At 37.4% G+C, this 18,319-nt stretch overlaps 1 protein-coding gene across 1 annotated transcript; it reads right to left on the reverse strand.

The window, feature by feature from the left end:
• Positions 1-7,291: 7,291 nt before the first annotated feature.
• On the reverse strand, positions 7,292-8,230 carry LOC131833305 (olfactory receptor 2J3-like). The gene has a single exon (XM_059176422.1). It carries the CDS (start codon positions 8,228-8,230, stop codon positions 7,292-7,294), a length of 939 nt encoding a protein of 312 aa, XP_059032405.1.
• Between the last annotated feature and the right edge of the window lie 10,089 nt (positions 8,231-18,319).

Genomic DNA, 18,319 nt, shown 5'->3' on the forward strand with positions numbered 1-18,319 from the left:
ATTGTTGAATTTTTGGCTTAGAGTTGCTCATAGTATGTACTTTTTAAAAATTTTTTTTAAATTTTTTATTTCTTTTCAGTGTAACAGTATTCATTGTTTTTGCACAGCACCCAGTGCTCCATGCAATCCGTGCCCTCTCTAATACCCACCACCTGGTTCCCCCAACCTCCCACCCACTGCCCCTTCAAAACCCTCAGATTGTTTTTCAGAGTCCATAGTCTCTCATGGTTCACCTCCCCTTCTAATTTCCCTCAGCTCCCTTCTCTCCATCTCCCCATGTCCTCCATGCTATTTGTTATGCTCCACAAATAAGTGAAGCCATATGATAATTGTTTGTATTTCTTTGGTGTTGGTTGTGATCTCTCCTCTTTCATTCATGATTTTATTTATTTGGGTTTTTTCTCTTTTCTTTTTGATAATTCTGGCCAGGAGTTTAATTAATCTTATTAATTATTTTGAAGAACAAGCTCCTAGTTTCTTTGATTTGTTCTATTGTTTTTTAAGTTTCCATTTCATTTATTTCTGCTCTGATCTTTATGATTTCTCTTCTCCTGCTGGGTTTAGGCTTTCTTTGTTGTTCTTTCTCCAGCTCCTTTAGGTGTAGGGTTAGGTTGTGTACTTGAGACCTTTCTTGTTTCTTGAGAAAGGCTTGTATTGCTATATATTTTCCCCTCAGGACTGCCTTTGCTGTGTCCCACAGATTTTGAACAGTTGTGTTTTCATTATCATTTGTTCCCGTGAATTTTTTCAATTCATCTTTAATTTCTTGGTTGGCCCATTCATTCTTTAGAAAGGTGCTGTTTAGTCTCCATGTATTTGGGTACTTTCCAAATTTCCTCTTGTGATTGAGTTCTAGCTTCAGAGCATTGTGGTCTGAAAATATGCAGGGAATGATGCCAGTCTTTTGGTACCAGTTGAGGCCTGCTTTGTGGCCCAGGATGTTATCTATTCTGGAGAATGTTCCATGTGCACTAGAGAAGAATGTGTATTCTGAAATGTTATGAATATATCTGTGATGTCCATCTGGTCCAGTGTGTCATTTAAGGTCCTTATTTCTTTGTTGATCTTTTGCTTGGATGATCTGTCCATTTCGGTGAGGGGAGTGTTAAAGTCCCCTACTCTTATTGTATTATTGTTGATGTGTTTCTTTGATTTTGTTATTAATTGGTTTATGTAGTTGGCTGCTCCCATGTTAGGGGCATAGATATTTAAAACTGTTAGATCTTCTTGTTGGATAGACTCTTTGAGTACGATATAGTGTCCTTCCTCATTTCTTATTATAGTGTTTGGCTTAAAATCTAATTGATCTGATATAAGGATTTCCACCCCAGCTTTCTTTTGATGTCCATTAGCATGGTAAATTGTTTTCCACCCCCTCACTTTAAGTCTGGAGGTATCTTTGGGTCTAAAATGAGTTTCTTGTAGACAGCATATTGATGGGTTTTGGTTTTTTATCCATTCTGATAGCCTGTGTCTTTTGATTGGGGCACTGAGCACATTTACATTCCAAAGTGGCTGCACCAACTTGCATCCCCATCAACAGTGTAAGAGGGTTCCCCTTTCTCCACACCCTTGTCAACATCTGTTGTTTCCTGTCTTGTTAAGTTTTGCCATTCTAACTGGTGTAGGGTGGTATCTCAGTGTGGTTTTGATTTTTATTTCTCTGATGGCTAGTAATGTAGAACAATGTTTCATGTGTCTGTTAGCCATTTCTTTGTCTTCTCTAGAGAATTTTCTTTTCATATCTTTTGCCCATTTCTTGACTGGATTCTTTATTTTTGGGTGTTCGTTTGAGAACTACTTTATAGATCTTGGATATCAGATCCTTATCTTTAATGTCATTTATAAATATCTTCTCCCATTCCATGAGTTGCCTCTTAGTTTTGTTGGTTGTTTCCTTTGCTGTACAGAAAATTTTTATCTTGATTAAGTCTGAAAAGTTCCTTTTTGCTTTTGTTTCCCTTGTCTTTGGGGACATGTCTTGAAAGGAGTTGCTGTGGACTAATGTACAAGAGGTAACTGCCTATGTTCTCGTCTAGGATTTTGATGGATTCCTGTCTCACATTGAGATCTTTCATGCATTGTGAGTTTAACTTTGTGTATGATGTAAGGGAATGGTCCACTTTCATTCTATATGTAGCAGTCCAATTTTCCAAGCACCATTCATTGAAGAGTCTGTCTTTTTTTCCATTGGATGTTTTTTCCTGATTTGTCACAGATTAATTGACAAGAAAGTTGAGAGTCCATTTCTGAGGTCTCTGTTCTGTTCCATTGGTCTATGTGTCTGTTTTTGTGCTAGTACCATGGTTCCAAACTCCTCTTATGAGGCCAGCATTGCCCTGCTCCGAAACCAGGCAAAGACCTCATCAAAAAGGAGAATTACAGACCAATATCTCTGATGAACACGGATGCCAAAATACTAAGTAATAAGATCCTAGTCAATAGGATCCAACATTAAAAGGATTATTTACCATGACCAAGTGGGTTTTATGCCTGGGATTCAAGGGTGGCTCAACATTCACAAATCAGTCAATAGGATAGAGCATTTAAACAAAACAAAACTCTAGAACCATATGATCCTCTCAACTGATGCAGAAAAAGCATTTGACAAAATACAGCACCCTTTAAAAAAATTTTTTATTTTATTTTTTCAGTGTTCTGAGATTCATTGTTTATGTACCACACCCAGTGCTCCATGCAATATGTGCCCTCCGTAATAATACCCAACTCCAGGCATACCCATCCCCCCACTTTCCTCCCCTCCAAGACCCTGTTTGTTTCTCAGAGTCTACAGTCTCTCATGCTTCATCTCCCCTTCCAGTTTTCCCCAATTCACTTTTCCTTTCCTTCTCCTAATGTCCTCCATGTTATTCCCTATGCTCCAAAAGTAAGTGAAACTATATGATAATTGATTTTCTCTGCTTGACTCATTTCAGTCAGCATAATTTCCTCCAGTCCAATCAATATTGATACAAAAGTTGGGTATTCATCCTTTCTGATGTACAGCACCCTTTCTTGATAAAACTCTTCATATTGTAGGGATAGAGGGAACTTTCCTTAATTTCATAAAAACCATCTATGAAAAGTTCACAGCAAAGGAAGAATGAAACTGGATCACTTTCTTTCTTTCTTTTCTTTTTTTTTTTAAATTTTCTTTTCAGTGTAACAATATTCATTGTTTTTGCACCACACCCAGTGCTCCATGCAATCTGTGCCCTCCTTAATACCCACCACCTGGTTCCCCCAACCTCCCACTCCCTGCCCCTTCAAAACTCTCAGGTTGTTTTTCAGAGTCCATAGTCTCTCATGGTTCACCTCCCCTTCCAATTTCCCTCAACTCCCTTCTCCTCTCCATTTCCCCCATGTCCTCCATGTTATTTGTTATGCTCCTCAAATAAGTGAAACCATATGATACTTGACTCTCTCTGCTTGACTTATTTCACTCAGCATAATCTCTTGAAACTGGATCACTTTCTTAAACCATACCCAAAGATAAACTCAAAATGGATCAAAGACCTTAGTTAGAGGCAGGAGTCCATCAAAATCCTAGAGGAGAAAACAGGCAGTAACCTCTTTGACCTCAACTGTAGCAACTTCTTACTAGACATGTCACCACAGGCAAGGGAAACAAAAGCAAAAATAAACTATTGGGACTTCATCTAGATAAAAAGCCTCTGCATAGTGAAGGAAACAATCAACAAAACTAAATGGCAGCCTGGGAATAGGAGAAGATATTTGCAAATGACATGTCTGTTAAAGGGTTAGTATCCAAAATCTATAAAGAACTTACTAAACTCAACCCAAAACCCCCAAATAATCTGGTCAAGAATTGGGCAGATAAAATGAATGGACACTTTTCTAAAGAAGGCATCCATATGGCTAACAGAAACATGAAATGATGCTCAATGCCACTCATCATTAGGGAAATACAAATCAAAACCAGGATGATACCACCTCACACCTGTCAGAATGGCTAAAATTAAAAACACAAGACACAACAGGTTTAACTATACATTTGTGAAAACTCATTGAAATGTACATTTTAAGTGGATGGATTTTATCATATGTAAATTATACTTTGCTAGACTTGGAAAAAAGAGGACCATTTATATGAAAGATTGGAGTGCTACATGAGGTTTCCCAATGGTAAGATCTCCAGGGAGGCAGGAGGAGTCTGTGTTTTTACATTTTGTAAAGTTTGTGTGATATGTGAAGTGATCCCATCACATGATTTAATATTAAAATTATTATTTAATTACTTAATATTTAATAAAAATTCTATTACATACAAGAGCCTTACTTGTGGATAGGTTCAAGACATGGGACTGTACCTTCTATCAGTGTTCATGTCCAGTGAGAGATTAAAAGCAAGATGAGATATTTGTGGAGCATAAGAAATAACATGGAGGACATGGGGAGATGGAGAGAAGGGAGTTGGGGGAAATTAGAGGGGGAGACAAACCATGAGAGACTATGGGCTCTGAAAAACAATCTGAGGGTTGTGAAGGGGAGGGGGGTGGGATATTGGGTGAGCCTGGTGGTGGGTATTATGGAGGGCATGTATTGCATGGAGCACTGGGTGTGGTGCATAAACAATGAGTTCTGGTACACTGAAAAGAAATTTAAAAAATAAAAATAAAAAAATAAAAACAAGATGAGAGAATAAAGCAAAATTTGCAGAGAGGGAATCCAAGTACAGCAGACCACATAATGGTAATGCACTCAGGAACCTAGGGGAAATCCAGCACATCTATTTTCTTAATTTTATGATCTATTTAAAAAGATCTAGGTTAATTACATCTAGATCTTAAAAGAGGTGAAAAACCACAACTAATGTCTGAATTACAGCTACAAATGTAATGAGTTTCTAAGATACTGCTTAAAAAAAAATTGTCTGCAAACAGTGAATCATGGAGCACTATGTCAAAAACGAATGAAGTACTGTATGGTGACTAACATAACAAAATAAAACAAAACAAAACAAAATAAAATAAAATAAATTGTCCCTAGACCACTGTTCCTATCTATAAGCTGACTAGCTTTGATTGAACATGTCTTCCATTCTGAAGTAGAATATGCAAAGTAGATTTATTTCAAGTGGTGATGGGGGAGAATGATGTGTGTAATAAATTGGCCAAGTGATTACAAGAAAAATATGACATATTCATATTATTAAGTAGTTAAAAAAATCACACAGAAGTGTGTGATTCATCAATGTTATTAACTACCACTAAGAGTGATAAATTAAAGGATATGAATCAATTTTCTTTTCAACATTAAAAATGAATTCTGCCTAGCAAAGAGTAACAATGTTTAAAAGAAAAGTTTTACTGTCTCTTCAGTATGTCATTAACTAAGTCAAAGCAAATTAAACACATACTGTGGTTTGGGTTTTCTTTAATATTGTCATCTTCCTATAGGAATTACCAAATGATATTGATTTTTCAAGATTTATGGCCAGACCACTGGTTTTATTTTAAATTTCAAAAAGGCAAACAGTGAGTCATGGAACACTATATCATAAACTAATGATATGCTGTATCACGACTAACATAACATAATAAAAAATAAAAAATAGAAAGATACCCTATTTTTAAAATTATGTTCAATTAACTAATATACAGTGTAATATGCTGTATCACGACTAACATAACATAATAAAAAATAAAAAATAGAAAGATACCCTATTTTTAAAATTATGTTCAATTAACTAATATACAGTGTATCCTTAGTTTTGAAAGTTAGAGAAAAGGAGGTGGATGTGGGGATGGGGTAGTTGGGGGGTGGGCATTAAGGGGAGCAGGTGATATGATGAACACTCGGTGTTCTTTGAAACTAAGGAATCATTTAACATTATACCAAAAACAAATGATATACTCTACAAAGGCTAATTGAATTTAAATTAAAAAAAGAAAGGAAATAAAATATGATGTGGCCTACTGGATATAGTGCTGCTAATTTGTCTTGTGCCCAGTACTCCACAGTAATTGAACTGCCTTTCTGAAGACTAAAATTTAAAAAAAAAAAAAAAAAAGTAGTTTAACACGTGCGAAAAAATAAATAAATAAAAAGCTACCCTAGAGCTGGGTGAAGGAGGGCACTGAGGTGATGAGCACTGGGTGTTACATGAAACTGAGGAATCACTAAGTTAACTCTGAAACTAGTAATGCGCTATATGTTAATTAAATTAAATTTCAATTTTAAAAAAGTTACCTTAATTTTTTTAAGAAATCATATTTTTATTTTTATTTTTTTCAGTGTTCCAAGATTCATTGTTTATGCACCACACCCACTGCTCCGTGCAATATGTGCCCTCCTTAATACCCACCACCAAAACCCCTCCAAAGCCCTGTTTGTTTCTCAGAGTCCACAGTGTCTCATGGTTCACCTCCCCCTCCGATTTCCCCTAGCTCATTCTCCCCCTTAATTTTTAAATTTAAATTCAATTAGCAAAGGTACAGTACATCAGTTGTTTTTGATATAATTTTCAGTAATTCATTAGTTCAGTATATCACCCAGTGTTCAGCATCAAAGCTACCCTAATTTACTAGCACCATGCCCAGTGACTTAAATAATATGACTTAAATTAAGTCATATAAAGATACTTCATTTTTCACCTTACATTTTCATTTCTTCCACCAGAAAATGAGTTATATTTACATTAAAAAGAGCGTCTACCATTTATCATAGTGTTTGTCTATGTTAGCAAAAATGTAAGATCTAGAAGACATTTAGGTAACAAGTAAATAAATGAATGATTGAGTAGATGAACACATGTATGGGTGTTTATCCATTTGAATAGATCTTTCTTTATACTCCTCACTGTAACCAGTGTATATACCTATAGAGTAAAACACTCATATAATTTAGTATCTTAAAATAGTATGCTTCAACCAAAGAACTGTCATACAGTTTGACCACTTAGCTAAATCAAATGCCTGTTAATGACCAAAGACTCCATTCATTTGTGCCTTTGCTATATTGTTCCCCTTTCCGTAGATATTAAATCTCAGTTCATAAATTAGCACATTATCCTTAAAACCCAGTCTCTAATTTCTATGGACACTAAATATGGAATTATTAAAGTTAAAGTGGTACAAACAAAAAAAAGTTTCCTTTAGATAATATTTTTAAATAAGCCAATAAAAAGAACCCAAAATTCGGGCTGAAATTTTCTTATATATGTCCTGGGGTGTAGAACAAAATGAGTATCAAAGAATCAGGGAAACCACCCTCCAAGATGGACAAGACTCTGAACAAAAATTGCAGGACAGAAATTGTGATCTCTCTGTCACATCTCCCTCTCCTGCCCCACGAGTCTCCTTACTGCCCCTCTTACATCTTTGTTTCTCAGAGTATAGATTAGAGGGTTGAGGCTAGGCGTGATTACAGTATAAAAGAGGGCAATGAACTTGCCTTGATCTTGAGACTTTCCTGATGGTGGCTGCAGATATATGCAGATGACGGGAATGAAAAAGAGGGACACAACCATAAGATGGGCTCCACATGTCCTAAAAGCTCTCTGAAGTCCGGCGGTTGACTGCATCCTCAGCACAGCCCGGGCAATGGCACTATATGAGCTGAGAATGAGGATGAGTGGTATGAGAACAAAAATGGAGCTCATGATCAAGAGGGTCAGCTCATTCACATGGGTATCAGCACATGATAATCGCAGCAGTGCTGGAACTTCACAGAAGAAATGGTCCACTTGGCGATGTCCACATAAGGGTACCCAGAAGGTAAAGGAGGAATGAAGTGCTGAGGCGGTAAAGCCACTGACCCAGGAAGCCACAGCCAACAGGTGGCAGAAACGAGGATTCATGAGGACAGCGTAATGCAAGGGTCTACAGACAGCTGCATAACGGTCATAGGACATCACCACCAGGAGGACACACTCTGTGGTTCCCAGTGCAAGGACAAAGTAAAGTTGAATCATGCAACCGGTGTAAGAGATGGTCTTTTCTGGGCCCCAGAGGTTGACCAGCAACTGAGGGATGGAGCTGGTGGTGTAGCAGAGATCCAGAAAAGAGAGGTTTGAGAGGAAGAAGTACATGGGTGTGTGGAGATGAGCGTCCAGGTACGACAAGATAATGATAAACAGGTTGCCCACCAATGTCATTAAGTAGAATATCAAGATGACCACAAAGAGAGCTACCTCCAGATGGGGCCAGTTGGAAAAACCCAGTAGAACAAAGTAACCTTCAGAACTTGAATTTTCTCCCATCATCATTCATTTTTCTCTGTACCTGAAGGAAGAATCATAAACTCAATAGCTGCCCACTCATTGCCAGTCTCCTACGTGCAGACTGGCAAAAACCTATGACATTTCTAAGTACTGCTCTTATGAAAATAGCATTTTTATAGCTTTATTTTTATGTGTCATTCAGATATTTTTCTTGTTGTGGGTAAAAAATCAATAACTTTTCAAGAGAATGAGTTCTTTTCATGCATCCCTACATTAGTATTTGGGTAAATAAAAATTAAAGATCACATCCCACACAGCCAAAAGACAATTTTCATAAAAATAATCTTTTTGAGTTTTACAAAAAGATACGCTTTCACTTTATTCACCTTTTATGTATTTCAGGGTTACTTCCTGTTTTGTGGGACAGAGAAAGGGACATCTGTAGTTTAAATAATCTTACATATAAATGGGGGTTTACCATGAGATGAAAAATAACTCAGTAACAATTTTAAAATGTCAATTTTGGGTGAAAAAAAATAAGCTTCAATTGCATTATAAGATGAACAAAATATTCTTATTTATTTATGGTAATAGCTTATATCTAGACATAAAATTGCATGTGACTGAACTATAAGCATGTGTGTAACACACATCCAAAAATGGGTATTCACACTATGAGCTAAAATAAAGATCTTAATCCTGATTGAAAAGTGAAATAGACTGGATGTTTCAATAATAGAATGCTTCCAATCACAAATGAGACTAGAGCTAGCTTTGCATGACCAAAATGAAAATACAGAGTTGAAGGAAACTGCAGAGGGAACACGAGGAAAGAGGAGGGTGTTTGGAGCAGGAAAGAGGGTAGGAACCAGTGGTGGTGCTTGGGATTGAAAGGGTGTGAATCGCAGGCTGTGAGGCCTGGACAACAGCATGGAAATACAGTTTCTACACAATCTCATGTGCTTCAGAACAGCAGCTAAGACATTTGAACTCTGAGTCATAATTTATAATTATTCCACATTTTTAGGTTTTCTACGATTTCAGTTAGTGCCTCTGAATAGAAAATTAATTGAGTTTTAATGGACAAAGATTGTGAGGATTGCATAAAATCCAATTAACAATTTATCTTGTGTTTGTTCTTTTGTAAAAAAATGAAGTTACGCAACTCAAATGTACATTAATAATTTGGTTTTCAGTTGGCTTTTTCTCTTGTGTTACTAATTTTTCATAGAAAAGACAAACACTTTAATATATAGTTGCTTTTAAAAGATATAATAGCTCAGACTTACATGTTCCCAAACAGTTTTCCCAGCCACATCTGCCCCTCACTCTCTGATAGAAGATGGCAAAGACAAATTCAATCAGAACAGATCCACCTGCAGTCTTTTGAGGGACTTTTACTAGCTCAAATATTGTAACCTTGAAAGAGATAAGGGATGTCTAATTGGTTGAGTTACAGCTAGAAAGAAAGGACCATTGAATGTGACCCAAGACCTTAAGACTAACTCTCAAAGATAACTATATGCTTTTTAATATTATTGATAAGGTAAGTGTCAACCTCATGAGGGATGGGGGGGGTGTTCTAAGGGATTTCTTATTTCCCTAAAATAAATAGTAATAAAACACAAAATATTTTAATTCAGATGCTGTGGGTGTTTCCTTCCCTTACAAAGCAGCCTGAATTCCTTACTACATTAATTAAAAGAAAGTGGCAGTTATGTGTTGTTTCTTTAACTGCTGCGTCAGCTGTTGTTCAGCATTCTCCTAGAAGTAAAAAGGGATAGGAGATAAGGGGCAAAAAATACAGAATTCATAATGAAAGAAGTTCGGAAATTCATGGCTTGATTTCCTCTAAGTGGAGAAGGGGGAATGAAGACCCTATCAATAGTACCTTTTGAACTGTGGAACAAAATCTCTCTCTCATCCTTGAAGACAAACATTTTAGGGAAAATGGATGGCTTAGCAGTGTCTTCTCACCCTAGCGTCACTAACAGACATTCTCTGAATTCCTGTCATATCTGTTCCTTTGAACTAAACTTGAGTCGTAAGCGGCACTCTCTCAACCTTTCCATGTTGACTTTCCTGTATTTATCCACTCTCCCTGCTGTTCTTTTCCTGGCCTATGCCTTACTGTACTTAGCAACACAAACATTCAGGCTGCCATGCAATCTGAAAATATCACCCTGTCTTCCTGTATCATCTGTGCTAATGTTCAAAATCTATCCTTGGGAAGCAGAGTCTAAAACAAACTGTGATTGTCAGTATCACAGAAGAGAAAGCCTGGTCTTGTCCAAAAGATGTACTTTGAACAGAATGCCGGAATTCTTTAGGGCATTTAAGGTATCAGGGGATGGAATTCTTATCCCAGAGCAAACAGAACATTTGTGGAAACAAAAAGGACTTTCATTCCTTGACTGGGACCATGGGGAACACAAATATCAATATTGCAATTAATGCCCTTCAAGGAACTGTCCAGGTAAGAACAGTATAATGTTCGCAAGATAAAACTCATTGTTTAATTATGTTCACTTAAACAACATATAGTACATCATTAGTTTTTAATGTAGTGTTCAGTGATTCATTAGCTGTGCATAATACCCAGTTCTCATCACAACACATACCCTCCTTAATACCTAACACCAGGCTACCCCATATCACCAACACCCTCCCTTCTGTAGCCCTCAGTTTGTTTCCTGGGGTCCACAGTCTCTCATGGTTTGTCTCCCTCCCTGATTTCTTCCCGTTTAGTTTTCCCTCACTTCTGCTAGGGTTCTATGTGTTATTCCTTCTTTCCACATATGAATGAAACCATATGATAATTGTCTTTCTCTGCTAGACTTATTTCACTTTGCACAATCCTCCAGTTCCATCCATGTCAATGCAAATGGTAGGTATTCATCCTTTCTGATGGTTGAATAGTATTCCATTGTATATATGAACCACATATTCTTTATCCATTCATCTGTTGAAGGACATCTCACATCCTTTCACAGTTTGGCTCTTGTGGACATTGTTTCTATGAGCATTGGAGAGCATGTGCCCCTTATTTTCACTACATCTGTATCTTTGGGATAACTACCTAGTTGAACAATTGCTGAGTTGTAGGATAGCTCTATTTTTAATGCCTTGAGGGACCTTCATATAGTTTTCCAGAGTGGCCGCACCAGGTTGCCTTCTTACACAATAGTGTAAGAGGGTTCCTCTTCCTAAGCATCCTTGCCAACATTTGTTGTTTCCTATTTTAAAAATTTTTGTCATTCTGACTGGTGTGAGGTGGTATCTCATTGTGGTTTTGATTGGTATTTTCTTGATGGTATTTAGTGATGTTGGACATTTTTTCTTTTGTCTGTTAGCCTTTTGCCTATCTTTTTTGGAGAAGTGTCTGTTCATGCCTTCTGCCCATTTCTTGACTGGTTTATTTGTTTTTGGGGTGTTGAGTTTGTCAAAATAATCCTCTTCACAGAAATACCTTCAACTTGATGTCGCATTTGTACCAAGATGCCACAAAATTTATCACCAAACGACAGGGGAAAAGTTGCTTTGAGTTGTATTGTCAATGAAGGGAATCGGTTCTGCAGAGTCACCTGATTTTTCCACTCCTTCCCATCAGGGTAGATCCAAATTTACCAGATAACTGGTTAGAAGTAGGGGAGATTCAGGATTTATGAAACAGGAAAGGTGGTATATATTAAAACTAAACTTTTCTTTATTATCCTAGTGGTCTTTGAGAGTCATCCTACACTGTTTATGCCTTCTTGGTTGTCTTTTAAATTCAATTGTACGTTTATGCCTACAAAATTGAGAGAAGCTATTTAAAGAGTATTTAGAGCCCCAAATACCCTCCTTCCCTCATCTCTCTCATCTCATCTTCCCTTATCTCCTCCCACAAGCATATCTATTCTCACCCCAACAGGACTCTGGTGTTTCATTCTATGGAAATGTCTCTCAACTACACATTGTTAGGCACATTCATTAACTAAACCCTAGCCCTCGCCCCAACTCTAACCCTTAACTCCTAATTCCTAACCCCTAATTCAAACCCTGACATAAACTTAACCCTCTTGAGAGTCTCTGAGCTGCAGGATACTAGGCACATACCATCACTCTGGCAGTAACACCAACCCTTCCCATAAACCTGGTCCTAAACCTAAACCTAACCCTAGAGCTGAGAAAAAAAAAAGATGTCATAATATTTATATATTAATATATTACTTGGCCTTAAAAAAAGAATGAAGTTTTTCCATTTGCAATTACATGGATGGAGCTACAGAGTATAATGTTAAGTGAAATAAGTCAGTAAGAGAAAGACAAATACTGCTTGATTTAGTATATATGTGGAATTTACGAAATAAAACCAATGAGAGCAAAGGGTTGGGGGAGAGAGAGGCAAACCAAGATACAAACTCTTAACTACAGAGAACAATCTGGTGATTATCAGAGGGGAGATGTGGGGGGAGGTGAGTGGAGGGGATCACTTGTGATGAGAAATCCTGTTGTATGTAAGTGATGAGTCACTAAATTCTACACCTGAAACTAATACTACATTGTATGTTAGCTAACTCTGGAATTTAAATAATAAAAAAAACTTCTGAAATTTCTGAAAATAATTCATATATCACTCAAACCTTTTATACTGAATGTTATGATGATTATCAATTTTAATTTTTCAAAAATCTTCCATTAACAACTTCCCTTGACTTACCATTTAAACCTCTGTCCATGAAGGGATTTTCATTTCCTAATAACAAATCACATGGCTAATGCTGTGGCCTGTTTTCTATATTGCATATCTGCTCATCTACCAAGAGGCACAGACATTAATTAGAAAGTCTTAAGCTGGTATCTCCCTTATTTCCTCCAAACTCTAACAGTGCTTTGGTTCTACAATAGCCCAACTCATCTCACTTGCCTTTCACACTTGAACTCTGTCTGGATACCTTAGGCTTTACATAGTAGATTCCGATTTTACACCGGTTCTGATGTGCCTTCCCTAGTAATAATAGCAAATACTTCTAATGAACTTAATAAGCATTAGAATATTTTAAACACTTGGCATAAGGTGGCCCTTTTAATCCCCACCAGTACCCTATACAGAAAGCTAGTGTAATTACCAACTTCTCTAAATGAGGAAACTGAGGTACAGAGAACTTAAGCCACTCATCTTTGGCCACAGTGTTAGTGGTGGCAGCGGGATGTGAAACCAAGTATGCTGGCTCCAAAGCCATATCTTTTTGTCACTCCGATATAAGTTCAGCCACACACATTTTGCGAATATATGTGAGAGATAAACCACTGCCACACAAAGCCATCTTCCATTAATGTAAACCATTAAAGTCTCCTGTGATATTATAGAGAAAGTGATGTAGTATTCTGTTTGTACAAGGATAGAAAACTACTATTTCACCTTCTCAGCTCAACCACTTATGGCAGCTCCCTCCCCCTTCTGTTTATCTACCCATGGAATCATGGCTCCCTGCTTCATACTTTGAGACTAACGTCCTGAGAGATTCTGTTTGTAGAGATCCAGATGTATCTTCTTACATCTCGGGGTGGTTTCATGGATGTTCAGAATTGTCTGCTAGATACCCAGTGCAATTCAGGGGACATGTTGAAAGAAGTTCCCCTACCCCTCCACCATCTTTTTCCTCTGAATGGACATTTCTCCAAGGAAGACATACAAATGGCTAACAGACAGATGAAAAAATGTTCAACATCATTAGCCATCAGGGCAATTAAAATCAAAACCATGATGAGAAACCACCTTACAACAGTTACAATGACAAAAGTTGACAAGACAAGAAACTACAAGTCTTGGCAAAGTGGTGGAGAAAGGGGGATCCTCTTACACTGTTGGTGGGAATGAGTACAGCCACTTTGGAAAATAGTATGGAGGTTACTCAAGATGGTAAAAATAGAGCTACCCCATGACCCAGCAATTGAACTATTGAGTATTTACTGCAAAGATACAGATATAGGGAAAAGAAGGGTCTTATGCATCCCAAATGTTCATAGCAGCAATGTCCACAATAGCCAAACTGTGGAAGGAGACAAGAAGTCCTTCAACAGATGAATGGATAAAGATGTGGTCCATATATACAAAGGAATATTGCTCAACCATCTGAAAGGATGAATACCCACTATTTGCATTAACATGGACTGGAGGAGATTGTGCTAAGTGAAATAAGTCAAACAGAGAAAGATAATTATATGGTTTCACTTATATGTGGAATGTAAGGAATAGCATGGAGTACATGAGAACAAGGACTGGAAAAATGAAAGGCAGGAATCTGAGAGAGAGATGAACCATGAGAGACTATGGACTCTGGAAATCAAACTGAGGGTTTCAGAGGGGAGGTGAGTGGGGGGATGGGTGAGCACAGTAACAGTTATTTCATGGAGCACTGTGTATTATACACAAACAATGAATCATGGAACACTACATCAAAAATTAATGATGTAGAGAGCCCAGATAGGGACCCTCAACTCTATGGTCAAATAATCTTCGACAAAACAGGAAAAAATAAACAGTGGAAAAAAGACAGTCTCTTCAATAAATGGTGGTGGGAAAACTGGACAGCTATATGTAGAAGAATGAAACTCGACCATTCTCTTACACTGTACACAAAGATAAACTCAAAATGGATAAAAGACCTCAATGTGAGACAGGAATCTATCAGAATCCTAGAGGAGAACATAGGCAGTAACCTCTTTGATATCAGCCACAGCAACTTCTTTCAAGATATGTCTCCAAAGGCAAAGGAAACAAAAACAAAGATGAACTTTTGGGACTTCATCAAGATCAAAATCTTCTGCACAGCAAAGGAAACAGTCAACAAAGCAAAGAGGCAGGGTCATAGGGAAGCTCTATTTTAAAGTTCTTGAGGAATCTCCATGCTGTTATCCAAAGTGGCTGCACCAACTTGCATTCCCACCAACAGTGGAAGAGGGTTCCCCTTTCTCCACATCCTCTCCAACACATGTTGTTTCCTGTCTTGCTAATTTTGGCCATTCTAACTGGTGTAAGGTAATATCACAATGTGGTTTTAATTTGAATCTCCCTGAAGGCTAGTGAGATGAACATTTTTTCATGTGTCTGATAGCCATTTGTATGAGCTTCCCTATGACCCTGCAATTGCACTACTGGGTATTTACCCCCAAAATACAGACGTAATGAAAAGAAGGGCCATCTGTACCCCAATGTATATAGCATCAAAGGCCACTGGTGCTATACCGTGGAAAGAACCAAGATGCCCTTCAATGGACGAATGGATAAGGAAGATGTGGTCCATATACACGATGGAGTATTATGCCTCCATCAGAAATGATGAATACCCAACTTTGGCAGCAACATGGATGGAACTGGAAGAGATTATGCTGAGTGAAATAAGTCAAGCAGAGAGTCAATGATCATTTGGTTTCACTTATTTGTGGAGCATAACAAATAGCATGGAGGACATGGGGAGTTAGGAGAAGGGAGTTGAGGGAAATTGGAAGGGGAGGTGAATCATGAGAGACTATGGACTCTGAAAAACAATCTGAGGGTTTTGAAGGGGTCGGGGGTGGGAGGTTGGGGGAACCATCCTTCCAATCCATGGAGAGGGCATGGATTGCATGGAGCACTGGGTATGGTTCAAAAACAATTAATACTGTTACACTGAAAAGAAGTAAAAAACATAGATGTCCATCAACAGATGAATGGATCAAGTAGATGTGGTATATATACACAATGGAATACTATGCAGCCATCAAAAGAAATGAAATCTTGCCATTTGCGACAACATGGATGGAACTAGAGTGTATCATGCTTAGAGAAATAAGTCAAGCGGAGAAAGACAACTATCATATGATCTCCCTGATATGAGGAAATGGTGATGCAACATGGGGGCTTAAGTGGGTAGAAGAAGAACCAATGAAACAAGATGGAATTGGGAAGGAGACAAACCATAAGTGACTCTTAATCTCACAAAACAAACTGAGGGTTGCTGGGGGGAGGGAGGTTGGGAGAAGGGGGTGGGATTATGGACATTGGGGGGGGGGTATGTGCTTTGGTGAGTGCTGTGAAGTGTGTAAACCTGGTGATTCACAGACCTGTGCCCCTGGGGATAAAAATATATGTTTATAAAAAATAAAAAATTTAAAAAAAAGATATGCAAGAGAAGAAAAGAGAAAAAGAGAAGAGAAGACATATGAGCTCAAGATATGTGCTTGCATGGAATGGGAGCATCAAGGCAAGGTCCTGGAAAGCCTCAGAATCTCTAGTAGGGTTGGTGAAAGTGGCTTCTCACATGAAGGCTTTTATTAAAATTGGAGGAGGTGACTGCTACTTCAAAAGCAAAGAAAGTAACACAAAAATTTAAAAGAAGATGAAAAACCAAGAAGAAATGACATTACCAAAAAGTCACAGCAGTCTTCCAATAATGGAACCCACAGAAATGGAGATCCACAATTTACTTTATAAAGAATTCAAGGGATGGCTGAGTAGCTCAGTCAGTTAAGCATCTTCTTTTGACTCAGGTCATGATCCCAGGGTCCTGGGACTGAGACCCACACAGGGCTCCTATTTCTCCCTCTCCCTCTGCCTGCCACTCCCCTGTCTTGTGCTCTGTCAAATAAATAAAATCTTAAAAAAGAGAATTCATGTAGCACATATTGCATGGAGCACTGGGTGTTATATGTAAACAATGAATCGTGGAACACTACATCAAAAACTAATGATGTATTGTATGATGATTAACATAACACAATAAAAAGAGAGAATTCAAAGTACATATTTTAAGGAAATTAAGGGTGTTATAAGAAAACACAGAAAAGAAGTCAACAGAATCAAGAAGACAATACATGAACAAAATAAGATTAGCAAACATATATATCTTTCTAAGAACCAAACAGAAATTCTGGAACTGTAGAATACCATAAATGAAATAAGATATGCAATAGATAATTTTAGCATCAATAGACCAAATAAAAGAAAGAATCTGTGATTTAGAAGATAAGAGGTTTGAAATTACCAAGTTAGAGAAGGATAAAGAAAAAAGAATGAGAAAACAGTGAAGAATGCCAATGATCTATGTGGTGCCATCAAAAGAAGCAATGCAGGATTAATGCAGTTCCAGAAAGACAGAAGAGGGAGAAGGGAGCAGAAAACTCATTTTGTAAAGATATCTCTGTATTTGTTTATTTATATTAGAAAGAGAGAAAGAGAGAGACATCATGAGCAGGGGAAGGAGAAAGGGAGAGGGAAAAGCAGACTCCATGTTGTGTGCAAAGCCCTATGTAGGGCTTGATCCCACAACCTTGAGATCCTGACCTTAGTTTAAATCAAGAGATGGATACTTAACCAGCTGAGCTACCCAGGTGCTCTCAGTATGCTTTTTTTTTTTAAAAAATGGCTGAAAAATTTCTAAACCTGGAGAGAGATTTAAACATGCACATTCATCAGGTGACTAGGTCACCCCAAAATTTCAATCCAAAATTTTCTCCAAAACATATTGTAATAAAACTGTCAAAAATCAACAAGGACAACTAGAGATTCCTAAAAGCAACAAGAGAAAATAAGAGATGGTAACCTACAACAGAACCCTCATTGTCCTATCAGCAGAGTTCTCAGCAGGAAGCCTATCATCTAGGAGAGAACAGGGTAATATATTCAGAGTGCTGAAAGAAAAAAAATACTCACAAAGAATTCTCTATCCACCATAGTTATCCTTTAGGAGCAATGGAGAAATAAAGACTTCCAGACAAATAAAAGCTATGGGAAATTATCGCCACTAGCCCTGCCTCCAAGAAATGCTGAAAGTTCTTCAGACTGAAGTAAAACAACACTCTTTTCTCACATGAAAACATGTGAAAATATGTAGTACCCTGGCAAAGTTCCTTATACATACTAAAATTCGGAATACTCTAACAATTTAATACAATGGGGTGTTATTAACCACTTAACTATAGTATAAAGACTAAAGAGTGAGAGTGTTAAAAATAACTATAGCTACTATAACTTGTTAATAAACAATATAAAAAGAAATAATTTGTGGCAGTAGAAACATAAAAGGGAAGGGAAAGTGTAAAGGCCTTTTTGAAATTGAAGTTATTATCAACATAAAATAGAATAGATTATATATATATATGTTAATCTAT

Source organism: Mustela lutreola, chromosome 6 (assembly GCF_030435805.1).
Source record: "Mustela lutreola isolate mMusLut2 chromosome 6, mMusLut2.pri, whole genome shotgun sequence".
NCBI classification, from domain to species: Eukaryota; Metazoa; Chordata; class Mammalia; order Carnivora; family Mustelidae; genus Mustela; species Mustela lutreola.

Excerpts from the sequence above, each read along its gene's own strand:
- LOC131833305 (XM_059176422.1), bottom strand. The coding sequence starts at position 8,230 with ATGATGATGGGAGAAAATTCAAGTTCTGAAGGTTACTTTGTTCTACTG.